General features: G+C 40.9%; 1 protein-coding gene across 1 annotated transcript in view; it reads right to left on the bottom strand.

Annotated features, from left to right (window-relative positions):
• Positions 1-5,637: 5,637 nt before the first annotated feature.
• kcnh7 (potassium voltage-gated channel subfamily H member 7) overlaps positions 5,638-17,994 on the bottom strand; it is a 99,355-nt gene continuing 86,998 nt past the window's right edge. The window contains exons 10-15 of the mRNA XM_079563010.1: positions 17,615-17,820; positions 17,081-17,168; positions 15,626-15,787; positions 14,134-14,311; positions 8,280-8,460; positions 5,638-6,459 (exon numbers count right to left, since the gene is read on the bottom strand). Coding sequence (XP_079419136.1) covers positions 6,175-6,459; positions 8,280-8,460; positions 14,134-14,311; positions 15,626-15,787; positions 17,081-17,168; positions 17,615-17,820 — 1,100 coding nt within the window. The 3' untranslated portion in view covers positions 5,638-6,174. The remainder of the gene's footprint in view (positions 6,460-8,279; positions 8,461-14,133; positions 14,312-15,625; positions 15,788-17,080; positions 17,169-17,614; positions 17,821-17,994) is intronic.

The raw sequence follows: 17,994 nt of genomic DNA, 5'->3' as shown, positions 1-17,994 counted from the left end.
TATATAGTAGTAGTTGTCTGTCTGGTGTTATGTAACTTTTCGCATATGACGTCACCAAAAGAGTTGTGGTAAGAGTCAATCATAGTAGAAAGTGGGAAAACCACTTAAAAAAACACTTAAAAGCCTACTTGCCACAAAAAGATTTAGAGAAAACGATCCACACCTTTATTGGATTACTGTAACTCCCTTTGCACAGGCCTGGGCCTGAACCCTCTCCGGCGCCTGCAGGGAGTCCAAAATGCCGTGACAAGAAAATAGGAGCACATTACTCCCAATGTGTCCTCATTGGCTCCCAGTTCCTTTTAAATTTTAAAATTCTGCTGATTGTTTTTAAGTGCCTACATTCGCTGGCACCAAAGTATTTGTCAGAGTTGCTGCAGCTCTACTGTCCTCCCAGAGCTCTGAGGTCTGCAGACCAGCTCCTTTGGTCTGTTCCTAAATCCAGGCTTGTGTCCAGAGGTGACCGAGCCTTCTCTGTGGCAAGTCGACCCCTTAAAGCAGGGGTCACCAACCTTATTTCAGCTGAGGGCTACTTTAAGAGCATTAAGTTGTTCGAGGGCTACCAGTTAAAAACAAATCCTAAAGACTTAAACGTACACTGTTCACTTATAGGATATTGACCCCATATTATAATCAAAATAGCTTTATTTTAAACTCATACTGAGTCACAAGAACCAAAATAACTGTAATTTTAAGAATTAGATTCAAGAAAATGAAGTGTTTTACAATTTAGAAAAAGTCCCAAGGGCTACTGGACATTCCACAAAGGGCCCCTGGGTGCCCGCGGGCACCACGTTGGTGACCCCTGCCTTAAAGGGATAGTTCAGGATTTTGACATAGGGCCTCATTTCCTAGTTATCCAGAGTGTTGTTGATTTCTGGAGATTATTTTTTTTTTTTAATTCATGCAGTCCTTATATTTGAAGAGTTTAGTGGTGCTAGGCTAGTGCTATGCTAGTGCATGTCTATGGGAACTAGTAGCCTCCATTAAAAACAGTCTGACCCAAGCACAGTGCACCTGAGGCAGATCACTTATAACACCAGACTACCGATATAAATGTCTGTGTTGACTGAATAATTATTCAGATTTAACCATTTTGCATTTAAGAAAACATATATATGAGCAGCATCAGCTTCCTGGTTTTAAGCTACGCAGTGGCAGAGTGATCTGCTAGGTTACCGGATCTACAGTAGTTTGTTTACCTGTGGCCGGCATTACTACACGTGGAATTCACAAAGGAGCTTTCTATAAATCATATATATGAACGTTTGGAGGACTACCAGATGATTTTGAAGAGGTTTTTAATGCAGGCTACTAGTTACCATAGACATGCGCTAGCCTAGCACTAGCCTAGCACCACTGAACTCTTCAAATATATGGACTGCATGAATAAAAACAAAAAAATATCTTCCGATATCAACAACAATCTGGATAACTAGGAAATGAGGCCCTATGTCCATAATCCTGAAATATCCCTTTTACTTTGGAACAACCTTCCTCTACATGTGCGCTCGGCTCAGTCTTTTGGATGGCCTTCAGTTCGATGTAGCCCAGACACAGTTTGTGACTCTTATACAGTATTACCTTTTATGCAGTTTCATTGTGTATATGCATATTGCACATACTGGCCCGGGTGGGGAGACCAAACCGACCACCTCACGAATAATGACAACCAGACATAATATAAACGTGTCTCCATTTATTGCTCCAACAGCATCAGAACAAACATGATATACTACTGTTACTGTTAAGAGTTTCTCCGTTTCTAGAAAAAATATGTCGATTCTATTGTTCATTCTGGCATTCTCATAGTATAATATCCCCTGTTCAATGTACAGTACCGGGTGCTGCTGATATGGTTTTATTACCAGTGTATAAGGTTAGTCATAAATATAAATAAAACATTGCATTGGGGATGGGTTGTATAGGCACAAAACCATCTCTTAGGCTTTTTCTTTTATATATATATATTAAATATGCACAGGTATACTCATCGTTTCTCAAAATCTCTAAGAACAACAATAATTACATCCTATAAAATTAAGCTGACATCATTTCATATATGAATGTGCTACTTTGGGCTCAAAAGCAGTGCAAAAAATCGTCGAACAGATATAAAAGACATGCACTGCCTTAGTTCAGAACGTCATACGTGCTCGCCCCACTAGAACAAGCGGGTGTGGTGTGTCCCGTTGGCTTATTGAAATTCAGTAGGTGCACATTAGTGAGCACAGGAATAATGCACATTGTTTGAAGAAGAAAGTAGCAGTATACTGGATACTGTTATAGTAGTAGTAGTGGCAGCAGAAATATCAGTAGTCGCCGTCGTACAGTAGTAATAGTAATTGCAGTAGTAGTCTTGTGTACTGCAGTGCAAGTGTCCATAACCCCTGAGTCACACACGTCAGAGACGACAAGCGTACGCACAACTGAGGACTGGGAATGGTTTCAACATTTCTCCATCAACAAGGAGTAGTAGCAAACATTTTCTTTTCTTTATTAAAAAACCTTTTTAAATAAGTGGAGGAGCTCACATTGGCTTTACGCTCTAATGGGCAACAAGCAACGACAACATGGCTTTGAATTGGGAGGTGCAAAAATGTCACGCTCCCAAATAACGCATCCCAAACATTTTAGCTACATTTTGTGTGTTTGAACTTAAATTGAGCACTAACTACTGTACACATTTGTCATTCTGCCCAAAGGCTTCTCTCAATAACACGCAAGCACAAGAACTTTTGAATATAGATTTCCTTCTCATTTGGAAATTTGCCCTGTTATTTACAATTCTGCTTTACTCGCGTGGGCAAATCGATTAAATTGGTAAACATGTTCAATAATAAAACAACATTACGCTACTTTCCCATATTCACGTGGTTTGAAGGCATGTTTGAATCATCAGGAAATGGTCTAATGATGAAGAATGTGTAAAGCCAATAAGTACAAAGTGGTTCTTGACTGTAAACTTAAGAATGGACAGAGGCAGCGAGACTTCCCCCATAGCGTTTAGCGCAGGCTCACTGAAGCTCGTTCATGCTAGCAAATTGACTGGGTTTTTGGAGCCAGCTCCAGTATTCAGAATAGAGCGAAAATAAAAATAGTTATAGGGTAAAATCAGAACGATGTTGGTGTAGTTAAGACAAACACATGGAGGTCAGAAAGACAAGCCTGTGTTTAATATTGACTTAAAGTTTCAATGAAAAGCCCATCGGAGCCAGGAACTTTCGGAGCCAGCCGCCATTTCCTCACAGTTACAGGAAGAAATCAGGCACAATAAGTCCATCCTTAATTTAATTTGATAATTTTTCAGATTTTTGGATGAATTATGATCAATGCCTACAACCAGTAGTTATTTTTGACCCACTATTCTCTTCCGGATTTATATTTGGGGCTAAAGGAGAGGATATGGGGAATATTTTTTGGAGAATGTGGCAATTGATATAATAGTGCGTAATGTGTATGTTCCGGTAAACGTTCCAGCCTATTCCTCCAATCGCACTCGCCCAGAAGTGTTACTATTTTGCTTCTTTCTTGATTCCAGCTAAGTTCTGCAATGACCTCACCCCCAGTATTCTCATTGGACAACGCTCTACAGTGTCCGGCCGTCAACTTACCCCTGATAAATGCCAATAGTGGGATGTAATCAAGTTAAAAGCCTAAGTAAAAATGTACAACTTTTAGATTATTTTACAGCCTGTATCTGTACTTTCTACTCCATAACACTTTGGATTGAGGTGTCTATTCGGAAACACCGGAGTAAAATGCTAAAACACCAGCGCTTTCATATAACAAGAGCACAATTATTGTAAGGATTTTAAGTGTCATAATATTTAACCTACTTTTAATATTTCCCCTTTTTTTATCTTAAAGGGATTAGATGGAATTTAAAAATGTTAAAATTTCCACCCTCTACATGCTCCAGCTTCCAGCTGTGTCCTAATGTGTAAAATGGGCCCAGACCAATTCACCACAACTGCAGCTTAACGCCTGCACTGTCACTCAAAAAAATTGGTATTTCTCCATCGTCATGCATGAGATTAAAGGGATATTTCAGGATTTTTGACATAGAGCCTCACTTCTTAGTTATCCGGAGTGCTGTTGATTTCTGGAGATTTTTTTTATTTATTTATTCATGCAGTCCTTGTATTTGAAGAGTTCAGTGGTGCTAGGCTAGTGCTAGGCTAGCGCATGTCTATGGTAACTAGGAGCCTGCATTGAAAACCTTGTCAAAATCATGGGGTAGTCCTCCAAACGTTGATATATCTGATTTGTAGAAAGCTCCCTTGTGAAATATCCTTTTAAAGTCCTATATCATGCAAAATCGACTTTTTGGAGCTTTTAGCCATGTTGTTATGCTATTTCCTCATCAAAATCACCCCCAGAGTGGTTTGCGGCTTCATTCACGCAGCTCTCAGTAATCATCCTGAATCCTGCTCTCTGAGCAGCTGCGCCTCCCTCTCCTGGTGGACGACTGAGTGTTCAGTTGTGTCGTAACAGCGGAACGGAAGTGCTCGACGTCTGTAATGTAATGTCTTAATTCTATGCTTATGGCCTGATTTTAATTTGTGAAACAGCGTTTTCATTATTTCTGTCGTAAGAGAGAAACAAAGAGGGGAAAAAAATAATTAAAAAATTAAAAAAGGATGTGCCCGACGTGCTTCCAGGTCAGCTGAGGCCAAAACAAACACCCCTGAGCTGAACAGATCAGTCATATTTGCGCTGCAGCTGAAGATGGAGCTCTTGTCATCTATTCTGGACCCATCTGTTCTTTATTCTTAACTAACGATAATGTCACGGAGAAAAAGAAGCGTGTTTGGCTACGAGGACGAGGAGTTTATTCAACCTTTTTCAGGAAGAGGCCACTCAGCTGTTTTTTTCTCCGGGATTCAGCGACTATTAGCCAAAATATTGTTTTTCTGTGACTGTCACTGATGGATGTTTGGTGAACCTTCACCAGAACCAGCGATCCAAACGTGTGTTAGCTTGTGTGTTAGCATATTAGCTTGTGTGTTAGCTATTTATGAAGCTGTGTTGCAGATGTCAACTCCTTATAACTGCCTCGTGAAGCCATTTCACTTCTTGCTGTTTATTTATATTACGGTAAAGTATGTGCGGAGAGAGGGGGCGGAGTTAACTGAATCGAAGCGCTGTGTCTTCCGGGTTCGAAAAATACCTCCAGAAAACACTTATATTTATCACAAAAATGAGTGCTCCATAGTGGTAGAGGTACAATATATCATATAAATGCCTATACTTAACTTTGGAATGGCTAAAATAGCATGATATAGCTCCTTTAACATAGTGACTGCAGTTACATGTAAGACCTGAGGTGGCAGTAGCGAGCTAGAATTTTCATCTGATATTTTTCTTGTAAACAGTTCGAGTACTTTTCCATCACCGCAGAAGGATAACCTTAACCATATCCCTAATCTTTTCCCTTTTCATTTATCCATGTCCCTGTCTCAAACCCTAAACTAAAATGCTAACTGAGTAATGCTAACGGCCACTAGAGTGCTGTGCAATGAGAATTGGCCGAACAGCATTAGTAAAAAGAATGAGGAATCAGGCACTACTGATTTGGAAATTAAGCACTGAATCAACAGACTTGTGTGAGGAAATTATATATTTTATGTATAGATAGTGACGAAAGCCTCAAACTGCGACATGTAGGAAGTTTCTGTTGGATAATGATGTGATGAAGCCAGTTGAGAACCACCGATCTAAAGGAACCCTATAAATAACTTTGAGGCTATATATAGTAAAGTTGCGTAATGTTGCTTTAAATAGTAACAAGCTCTGAGCGCGCCCATTAGAGCAAGCCAAGAGTAAGCGTCTCGGATGTTTCTTGGATGTTGTGGTGTGTCCGATGAGCTGGAGAAAGCGTTCATACTTGTGTAAATGAGAGTGGATTTACAAAGATAAGAGGTGAAGCTCCAGAGTAGAGGTCTCTACTGTTACAATATGTAACCACTGCTAATGTACTGAAAACTGCAGCTCTTATTATTATTCCATTCACTGCAGTAAACAGTATTATACTGACATGCATGATTTAAAAAAACAAAACAACAAAACGTATTTCTATTTTACCAAGCAAAAGAACAATACCGATGTCTGTGCCAGCATGCTGATTCCAAGTCTATGCTTAGTAAAATTGCAGCCCGCGCAGTCGAGCCGCTATGGCCCGGGGCTGTCCGAGTCCGAAGCAAGTCCATGGGGGGGCTCCCGGAGGTGTGAGGAGGGGTCAGTGTGGGCTGTTGAGGAAGAAGAGGAGGAGGAGGGCATGACGAAAGCCGGGTGCGTGTGGGACATGGGGAGTAGCTGCTGTGATTGTTGATGGTGATGGGGGTCAGTAAAGTTCTGTCCAAGCAGTGCTGTAAGGCTGTCCTCTGATGCAGTGGCCAAGCTCGACACAGAGTCTTTGGCTTCGTCCGCTGATGGCTCGGCTTTGTAAGATGACAGCTACGCAGAGAGAGAGAGAGAGAGAGAACTTTAGAACGAGAAGACATGTTTGCTTGGTGTGTGCAGAGTTTGTTTTTTTTTCTCCCCCAAATCAAATGTTGGAGGTTGGGACCCAAACTCAGGCTCTGCTTTGTGCAAATACTCCAAAACCAAAACCAAAAAAAAAGAAAAACATACACAACCTTTTCAGTATGCTCAGATTAGTGGTGGATCTTAGTTGGGTGCAAAATCACAGGCTGCAGAGGACATATAATGCACAATCAAATCAACATTGCAGTTTTAATGAACAAACCTGCCAACTCTGTATTATACACATCTGCAAACATGCTCTGAAATGCATGTGATTCTTGTATTAGTTCTTCTGCATGTCATGTTTCGGTCTTCTCTCAAATGCCTGACTTCTTTTCTTATAGAGGAATGCTTTTTTTTTGTCCTTCTATATATTGTATCAGCAGACATTTGTGAAAAATCATACAGCTGTTTGCATCAATGTGAACTGTCAGGCTAGTACTTGTTGTACAGTTGTGACAGTTGGATTAAAAAAGCGTTAGCAAAGTTAGGATTTAGATTGAACCAGCATTTTGAAATTGCCTAGTGAAATCAAGTACTTTGACCACAACTGATTGTTTCTGCAATATCAGGCCCATATTGCAGATTATCACAAAATTGCCGAAGTCAAAAATCCTGAAATATCCCTTTAAAGGAATAGGCCACCGTTTTTACATACTGAGATATGTTCTTACCTTAGCTTTGACGAGTTCTTTAGGACCTGTCTGATCTTCACCCGTGCCTTCAGTCACGTAAACACAGCGCAGACGGCGTTAGCATTTAGCCTCTCCCCTCTCCACTATAGCTGCAAAACTGGTAATTTGGCATCCGCGCAGTAGAGTGAAGATTACTGCGCAGTAGAGTGAAGATTACTGCGCAGTAAAGTGAAGATTACTGCGCGGATTTCGAACTACTCCTGGTATTACAATATAGTCCCCCCTTTTATCCGCTTAGAAAATCCACATTGTTTAATTTTGTGTAATTATACTTTGTAGTGGAACACTTCACGTAACCATATTTAAATAGGGAAAACGTGGAAGAGCTTGGCAGCTTCTATCTTGACCTGTTTTGGAGCTATAGAGGAGAGTGGGAGAGGCTAAATGCTAACGCCGTCTACGCTGTGTTTACGTGACTGAAGGCACGGGTGAAGATCAGACAGGTCCTAAAGAACTCGTCAAAGCTAAGGTAAGAACATATCTCAGTATGTAAAAACGGTGGCCTATTCCTTTAACATAGTGACTGCAGTTACATGTAAGACCTGAGGTGGCAGTAGCGAGCTTGAATTTTCATCTGATATTTTTCTTGTAAACAATTCGAGTACTTTTCCATCACCGCAGAAGGATAACCTTAACCATATCCCTAATCTTTTCCCTTTTCATTTATCCATGTCCCTGTCTCAAACCCTAAACTAAAATGCTAACTGAGTAATGCTAACGGCCACTAGAGTGCTGTGCAATGAGAATTGGCCGAACAGCATTAGTAAAAAGAATGAGGAATCAGGCACTACTGATTTGGAAATTAAGCACTGAATCAACAGACTTGTGTGAGGAAATTATATATTTTATGTATAGATAGTGACGAAAGCCTCAAACTGCGACATGTAGGAAGTTTCTGTTGGATAATGATGTGATGAAGCCAGTTGAGAACCACCGATCTAAAGGAATCCTATAAATAACTTTGAGGCTATATATAGTAAAGTAGCGTAAATGCCCCACACAAAAAAGAAAAAAACAGATCCAGGGCCATGTCTAAGAAGTGGTTATTGCTCTTACCTGCGCCCCCGTGTGGCTGAACACTTGGCTGGTGGACAGAGGGACTTGCTGGAGCTTGCTGGCTGCTTTGTGGTACTCCGGGCTGGCTGTGACCGTGCTGTAGGCGGGGGGTCCTGGGGCGGGCTGTCTCTGGAGCAGCTGCAGGATGGTCTGGATGTCCGTCATCAGCTGGGTCTCCAGGCTGGACAAGCGGCACGAAAGACACAATGTTAGGACCGGCTAAGGAAGTGGCTCGAGTACCCGTTTGACTAGTCGTGATTTTGTCCCTGTTCTGATTTAATGTCACTCTGATCATCTTTTTTGTAAGACCATTCACATTACCAACTTGCTTTCCTCTTGCTATCTGACCACGGCAGAGTAAAAGATTGCTTGCTTGGTCAATAGGAGGACTAATAAGTTGTTTGGAGGTATAGCTGTGCATCGCCAGCCTACACACATCTAGAGAAAAGAGAGAGCTTGTACATGTAAGAAAAAAGTGCAGTGTAGAATCATTAGATTAGTCCCGGAGTAAATAAACAGTTAAAACAAATGATGATGTTGTTTAGTAACGCTGAATGTCACTTCAACTTGCCATAACATAGACTTTTTAGGCTATAAGTAATTAGATTATGTTGAATTTTGTTTTGTGACAACCAGCAAATTAGAGTTAATGTGGACTGCACTGTGCACTCAGTGGAACACCCAGTGCACATTGAATGAGCAGCAGAAATTCAGGCCTACTTAGATGCATTAAAAATTCATCCAGCTGGCCAAAGTGTGCTGCCAGCCCAAATTAAAATCTACCAGCATTGTTTTTTTTTCCTCCCCCTGAAATATCAAGCCCTGATTACAACTACCACACATTTAGTACCACACTATTTATAGAACTAACATTTTTTTAGCCATACCTAGTTCCGTTTTTGAACGGAAAGAAAACAAATAAATAAATAAACAAATACACATATAAATAAATAAATAAAAGAAAGAAAGAAAGAAAGAAAGAAAGAAAGAAAGAAAGAAAGAAAGAAAGAAAGAAAGAAAGAAAGAAAGAAAGAAAGAAAGAAAGAAAGAAAGAAACAGTAGACCAGACTTGGTTCTGGGTTATTGAATTTTGATTGAAAATGCCTAATACCTAACCTGATTCAAACGGTATGATCAAGAGCAACATATTCTTTTTTTTTCTTTCTTTCATTGTTTTGCCTTTAATCAATGAAAAAATATCAGCATTTCAGATTCATACTCTTAAAAAAAGGTATCTATTCATCTACATGCATTGTTGACGAAAACTATCACAAAACATTATGCCAAGCTTATGTTCCTGTCGCTGTAGATTATACACTACACCCCTGTGAACACCAGGTGGTGCTGCTCCTCCATCCTCACAGCGCAGCCCATTGGCAGTATTGATTGGACCGTCAGACCCGCTGGGATCGTGGCAGTCCGTTCAGAGCACAGGTCGTCCTGAGTGATAATTGTCTCGGTGTGGGAGGTGTGAATCCCGGGTTTACTGTGGAAATGGCTGCCTCGCGCTCATGTGGTCAGTCTAATTATGATCCTCGTCTAAATTTAGAGCCGCAAAAATTAGTTCTGCTGAAAAACATTTAATAGCTGTGTGTGTGTAATCCATTAACACTGCCCTATGGGAGCAGAAAAGCTGCGATGAGCGAACGACCCAGACAATTATTACGCGTTTCCTGGGCAAGACACTTTGCCGGTGAATTTACTGAAGTGCCGCACTTCAGTAGAGTTTATAGGGATCTGTACTTTCATTGAGTTTTATTTCTCTAGAGAAATTTTTACTTCTACTTCACTACATTTGCAAGGTAAGTATAATACTTTCTAAAAGTACATTTGGCCCTGCGTTTGGTTCATTTTAAAAGCGTCATAATGTGCACTCCAAAACAGTAGGTGGCGCTGAGCAGATGTAATGTTCCAATGCCAATGACTCACCACAAGGAAGAATTTTTGTCCCCGTCATGTTGCCATGAAGGAGGGGAATACGGAAACAATTGTTGTGTTTCTCATCATTTTGAATACTTCAGTACTTCCACCTAAATAAACATTTAACTGAACAACTTTTAATTCTATTGGAAAAACATTTGACCAGTAGGCCTTGTGAAATCAAGTACTTTGACCACAACTGATTGTTTCTGCAATATCAGGCACATATTGCAGATTATCACAAAATTGCCGAAGTCTTTGATTGAGATTTTGCCTGAATTAAACACACATTGAAACTTATTATGTATTCATAGTTGCCCATAATAGAGCTATATTCATCCAGGCACACTTCAAAGTCTGCATTAACAATCATTCTCTCTGCACATTGTCTAAAAACGTCTTTCATTTTGGCTACTCGACACGTTCAAAACTCCTCCATCCGACTGGCAGCTTGGATTGGGTAAAAAACAAGGTCACGGAAAGTGCACTGGATAAAATGTGCCGCATGGAACGAGGCGGTCCTGAATTTGAGCCGCCGCGGAAGCTTTCCCCTCTTTTTCTGTAACAACTCCAGCTAAAAATACCACCTGCTGTTCTGCGCTCTAGCTGCAGGTGCACTCCGGCACACCACATTATGACAATAAAGCCACTCCGGTAGGTCTACCTAAGGGTTCTAATCGGCTTATCATTTAGAAAGCGGGATATCATGCATTAACCATGGCTTTTACACAATCAGTTTACACATTTCAACGACTGGTATTCTATGTTTTTCTAACTTAGAATAATTTACGTGTATGAAAAACGGCAAATTCAGGTGTATGCGGGAACAACATTTTAACCTGGCTGAAGCTCAAAAAGGCCAATTTGAATGGGCCACTTTGAATACCGCGAGTGAATAGATTTTTTATTTTTTTTATTTTTTCGGCTCTGCGAGTTGTTTGCTATTACTTCTAAATGACAGAAGCTTCCCACTCTTGAGTCCGATAAGAATTCGGTGCCAGCTCGTTCCTCTCCACCACCTACTCCTCCAGAAATCCAACTGCCAAATGAAAACTGCACCTCTATTACCAAGTGGGATGTGACAACTTAACAAAGAAGTCGTTCCTAATTTAAAAGAAGGCATAAGACTGAAATTATTTTACACAAGTTAAATGTGGGAAAGGTTGGGGGGGGGGGGTATTCCAAAGTGCAGAATGCATTGCCCAAAGTTTAGCATGTTTCCGTCCCCATCTGACATTGCCTACTTTAATTAGGTGGCATGCTGCTCTCTATACAGGAAGCCACACTGGGTACTTTAGAGATAGGAAGAGAGGGAAAAAACAGTGTAGACTAGTAATGATGTGGAAAAAGTTAGATAGTTTGGGAGGGAGAGCTACTGCCATTACAAATATTACACTTTTTTTTTTTTTTTTTCGGCTTTTTAATGAGGTTATGGTAAACTTTGTTGTCCTTGCAAGAAAATTACCTCTGTGCCAACATGGATCATTTGTTATTCAGGCCTAATTATTCAACATTTAAGAAACCCAGGGACGTCAGTATCACGTACAATTCCAGGGCCGTTCTTATTTTTGTGGGGGTTCTGTTGCAATTTCCACTTAGGGGGCCCCATGTGTAAAAAAAAATGTTTCATTGGTCATTTTTTAACATTTGTTTTCCAAACTACAGTAAATCGATGTGTAAAATGTAAAACATATGCAGTTGTTATTAATCTAAGCTCGAATCTAAGCGGAATTTTCTTGGAGGTCCCCCAAACGCAGAAGCTCTCGATTGGTGGATTCAGGACCCCAAATAAAGTCACAATAACACTGTTTTATTGAGAGAACAAAATGGCCAAAATTGCCTATAACTTTAAATGTAATGTATTTGTTTATATATTAGATTTATATATTGCAAAGATTTTTCTGAGGGTATTTTGTGGAACTGAAAATCTGTCCAAATTCAGATTTTGCCTTGCTTTTTGCCATTCAAAACTCAATCAATCAGGCTAGGAATGAGATATTCAAAAATCCCTCTGAAAAGCCCCAAAATATTGTTAAATATAAGACTGTAGTTTGGAGTCTACGCGCACATGAGGCTGTAAATTTCTCCCGTCTTTTAGCTGTGGCTATGGCCTCTGCTGTCTCATGATCAATATATCAACCATATTTGTATTACAGCGTCATCTCAGTCGCCTTTTGATCAGAACCAGTGCCCTTGTCGATGTGGGGCCTTGAACACTGTCTTTTGATCAGTTTATAGCAAGAAACATGACAACAATATCTTCAATTTTAGACTGATTCAAATCCAATTCCAACACATAAGAAAGTCCAGTTTCTTTAATGCACTTACGCACATTTACAACCATTCGCATAGTAAACTGCATTGCTCCGTTTGTGTTCAAGGTGTTTCCCGGGGAAAAAGAGCTTAGGCAGCACTATGAAATCACTGTGACCTTCGACCTTTTGTGCTAAGCATCACTACATCATGAGTCAGTCCACAAATAGAGCAGTGTTTATAAGGTATGGAGGTGAGCGTGAGGACAGCCGTGACTTATGAGGGTACGGTCAGGTCCCCGTGCCCTTCACCGTCGCTGCGTCTACATGCAGGCAGATACATGTAACAGCTGAAATGGAACATAGTCGAGAGCATGTATTGCTTTTAATGGGGTCTTTCATTTTGACACCTTCAGACCTCTTTGGACAATATGTGGCACTACTACCAACCACAATTAGAAATCTCCTATCTACATTCTTTCTCAATTAGTTAGTGATTCAAGATGAGGAAGAAGAAAAGCTGGCAGAATGGCGTAAAATTTGCCATTTATGTAAAAGTAACTGTTTTCCTTAAATAAAAGACTAACTCACGGAATACAACAACTCATAATTTATCTTTCGAGATACATAATGATGGTACAACACCAGCCTTTATAACTCCAGAATAGGCCAATATTTTGTTCTGGTTGTTATTTAACTAACTGCGATCCACAATGATTTGGTCTTGCTGCCCATTTTTATGCTTGAATATCCTTGCTATCAAAATATGTTCCCTTATTATACGCTTTTGATGTATAGCACCACACTATTGAATTAATTTGATTGATAGCAACTATCATGTTTTGATATAAATTGGGCCTTCATCTCGCCCCCAAAATGTCGATGGAGCTTATTGGCTCCTCTGGAGTTTCCAAATTGGCATCGGCCAAGAAAAATACGGTCAATCTCTTGAAAGATTGAGGAGTTCAATTACTGAAAGACAGGGTATTGTGGTTTTTGCAGGTATTTGGTAATAATCTCACAAAATTCACAAATATCCAGTAGTTTCACTTGCTGTTTGTTATGCAATATTCCGCAAGCATCTCCCACCTCCCCTCCTCTTGCTCCCCTTTGCTGTGCAGTTGTTTCCATAAATAGAAAAAAAAGAAAAACTTGTGCGGTTCGTAGGGAACTGTGGCGAGTGTTTTTACTTTGCGATGAAAGGATTAAGCTTAGCAAGAGACGGAGAGGTGAGGGAGGCATTTCCTGGATACACAAGACCTCAGGAGAATCTGTTTAGGAAAAGAAGGCAGTTTTTTGGGAGCTGCCGCTGCGGTGCTAAGAACAGCCTCTGGGGATGATTCAAAGATATTTCAATGCTCAGCCGCTGCTCCTCCACGTTGAAAGAAACAGGTGTAATTTCAGGACACCCGTATGATCCCTTGAAGGGGAGTCGTTTTGGACTTGTCCCTCTGGAAAGAACTAAATGTGGAGGTTTTTGTTTTGACTAGCCCTTTTGGCCTGGAAGATCACTTCGATGACTTTGTGTAACTGTGCGATTGATTTTGATTGTTGTCATAGCAACAAGCCGGGCCGCTATTACCGCCCGGTCTAACTGCCCCTCAGACAAAATAAGAAATCGACCTGAGAAGGCTAAAACTAAGCAATCGGCTCCAGTTAAGTTGTACAGCAGCCGTGCTCACCGGTTGAGATGCTCCTGCAGCTGTCCCAGGCGCTGCTCCACCTCCCCGTATGTGATTTCGCTGGCCGAGCTCTCATCTTCTCCTCCGCCGCCGCCACAGCGCAGGTCCCCGAACTGTGTTGCTGACTCATCCAGGTAGTCCGTGGGCTTCTTACAGCTCCATTTATCACCGCACACATCTAGGAAGAGCCAAAAAACACGCGTGCCTTACATCTGCACATGCGGGCCAAAACAACGTCATCACGGAACAAAAAAGGCCTCCCGGAAATAGAAGCTAATTAATCTCTACAGGAGAGCTGCGTGTTGCTGCTTTCCCGATGCCATTTATCAAGAGGCCTCTACACCACAGAATTGTTAAGCTGTTTTTTTTCTTTTTTTCCAGCGGCAAACTCCACGCATGTTATCTGCGTTAGCCAGCTGTTAGCATTCAAGCCATTGTCAAGCTAGTTTGGGTTGAAAAGAACATTGTGATTGTGCTGTGGCTTAGTGATGGGGCTATCGTCCACAGTGGTCGGGGCAGATGGCTGTGTTGTAAAGATAGGACCGGGCTGTTGTAGGTGTGTTAACTAAAGAGGCAGTGCGGATTGTTCCTAATGGAGGACGCAGAGAAAATGGGAAAACTATTGATTGTTTGAGTGACGAGGAAGGTAGACACATGTTTCTAAATGGGCCAATTATGTGATATGGGGTCAAGGCATTTGTTATTTGTCAACGGTAAAGAGGCTATAATTGGATATGTAGCATTAGCCCATGTTAGATCTTTGTGCCAGATTCAGTCAATAGTTACAGAGGTTGTTTGAGGTTACTTTCAGCATTTGTTGAGTAGCAGTCATAAGTCACCTTGCAGCTATAACAATGATGCACACACCAGTCTATTCCAGACTTCTCTACAGCAATCATTGGCTTATGACTAAAAACTTACCAGATACAAATGTTTGCAAATGTTATTTTGGGGGCAGGGTGGACTGGTATGGGAGTGTGTTCACCTCATCATGTGAACTGGGAGATTAATGTGATTAATAAATGTGCAGATACAGATACATATTGATTGGACAAGAGAGAAAACGAGCAAATATGACACGCCTAAAGGCAGAAGTGAACTAAACTATACCATATCTTACTCTTGGGATTAGCAAACACATTTTGATGGCAATTAAGTTCAGCTAATAATAATACAATATATTACAGCTAACACCCATAACTTGTTTTGCCTAGTTTTACAAAAGTTCCTGAAGTTAATTCTTGTTCGACAGTAAATAAAGCTCTGAAAGCAAAGCACATATTGTTATTCTGCACTTTGCATAGCATTGGGTTATAGTAATGAACTTTTTTCCAAACTGAAAAAGCAATTTTCCAATGTTTTCATCTTTACCCTCATGTCCAACCTTCACGCTTCACATAAAATAAAAAGTCTCTCCTTTTTGCTCTGAAGGAACATCCTCTCCATTACGCGCCTCTAACGGCGCTCCCTGGTGGCATCTTTGTATTGGTACCTTGGAAGGAGGAGCTGTTGACCATGCTCTCTGTGACCGGAAGCTGACCCCCCAGAGGTGCCTCCAGGCCAGGGGAGTCCAGGCTGGGGATGGTCAGGACGTCCGAGTACCGTTTCAGGCAGGAGTTAGACCCTTGCTCCCTCACTGCCTCCTTGTTTTCTGCTGAACAGTTTTAGGAGAGTCAAATTAAATATAATTTCTATGCAGCAATACTAAAACCATATGCATTCCTTGTCTAATGACAAAATTATACACCGTTTACCCAATAATAAAGGGGACATATCATACAAAACTGACTTCTATAATATGCTATAATGCAACTGGATTAGCATTTCACACAGACTTGAGTAACCCTGTTTACCCAAATTTCTTCTTCTACTGCTGAAGCGCTGTGATGTGTATGTCCAGCATTTTGTTGTTGCGTAATAGAACGTGGATGTGTCCTGCACAGTCCATCACCTGATGTGTTCATTATGGCGTAATCATAAGCATTTGTTAGCTAAAAAATATTGGCATGAAATTTGTTATTTCATGGGTAATTCCTCTTCCCAGCAGAGAGAACTCCACACAAGAAATGAGAGACAAAGAGAGCAGTTCTTACTCATCAAGTGTCCTGCTATTTACATATATATTTCTTTTAATTCATGCAGTCCTTATAATTGAAGAGTTTAGTGTTGCTAGGCTAGTTGCCTGCATTAAAAACCTTTTTAAAATCATCGGTTAGTCCTCCAAACGTTGCCATATCTGATTTGTAGAAAGCGCCTTTGTAAATTCCACGTGGAGTAATGCCGGCCGCAGGTAAACAAACTACTCTACATCCGGTAACCTAGCAGATCACTCCGCCGCTGCGTAGCTTACAACCAGGAAGCTGATGCTGCTCAAATATAAGTTCTTTTAAATGCAAAATGGTTATATTAAAACAATTATTCAGTCGACACAGACATTTATATGGGTAGTCTGGTGTTATAAGTGATTTGCCTCAGGTGCACTGTGCTCGGGTCAGACTGTTTTTAATGCAAGCTAATAGTTACCATAGCCGTGTGCTAGCTTAGCACTAGCCTAGCACCACTAAACTCTTCAAATATAAGGACTGTATGAATTTAAAAAAATCTCCAAAAATCAACAACACTGGATAACTAGGAAATTAGGCCCTATGTCAAAAATCCTGAATATACCACATACCTGAGTAAGTATGTGGTACCTTCAAGGCATTGCCCATGATTAAGAAAGGTATGACCACTAAAAAAGCCTGAGACTTCAACAAACTTGGATTATACAGAGAGGTATGACTACTTCCTGAACCTGCAGTGGAACCACAATTAACACCAGTGAGTGCAAAAACAATAAAGTTAACTCCACAGGGAGAAGGCCTCCTCCAGAGAGCAGCTTACAAACAATAACAATATTGTAATAAGTGCACATTGCAGTGTAGGGGATATAAAGGGATTAACTCACGTTTGGGGAGATCGGGGGTAAATGAGATTCTTCGCTTAATGGTCTTTGGGGCTTCGGAGTCGGACTCGCACTCCTGGGAACCAGAGGCCTGCAACACGAGCAAGAAGAGAAGTATAATTTCCAAATGTAAAGAAGAACTGTGTTAAGAATGCGAAGAGTGCAGTTCTGGGAAGTTTAAGGACACACATGGGAATACTTTGGTTAAAATACAAATGTTTCCAAATACTAATAACAGTCGGAAAATCAGCTTGAGACTATTCTATAAATGCAGCTGTGGGCTATATTTAGCAGAAGGCAATATTGGAATTCTTTTAATATCATGTGCGGACGACTTGCCTTCATGCTAAAGGGATTCACACACTTCTTAATCTCCTGATCTAAGTGCACATAAATTGTCTTCTATCTTTGACTTTGCTGTGCACCTTATACGCGGAATACGCAACATGACTGAGATGAATGGATAAATGCCTGTAAATCCAATTAACCATCCATCATCCTCGTTCAGCAGAGGTTATGTAAAAATAAATGCTCCACCTGCACTGGGTCATCTCTGAGGTTGAACGTGAGCTCCAAGTTGTGGAAGAAATAATCGGCAAACTCGGGGTACATGTCCAGCACCTCCAGCAGGTCCTCCCTCTGGATGGTGCTCAGGTCGCAGTAGCTCAGCGCTCGCACGTCCGCATTGGCTTTCCCCGGCTTGGAGTTCAGGTGGATCTGCTCCCCGAAGATGTCGTTTTTACCTGGAACGGCAACGTGAGAAACCACAAATCCTTAGGACTTTACGCCATAGTCACCACAGCTGCACAAAAACGATCAGACCAAAACATTCTGGCAGGTTATTGATACTAGGATTAGGAAGTCTGGGTCTCAATTTTGATTTGTACTTTGCTGCTTTGTTCTCCATTTCATTGTGA

Source organism: Gobius niger (assembly GCF_951799975.1).
Source record: "Gobius niger genome assembly, chromosome: 9".
Classification (NCBI taxonomy): domain Eukaryota; kingdom Metazoa; phylum Chordata; class Actinopteri; order Gobiiformes; family Gobiidae; genus Gobius; species Gobius niger.
This window is presented reverse-complemented; position numbering and strand designations above follow the sequence as displayed.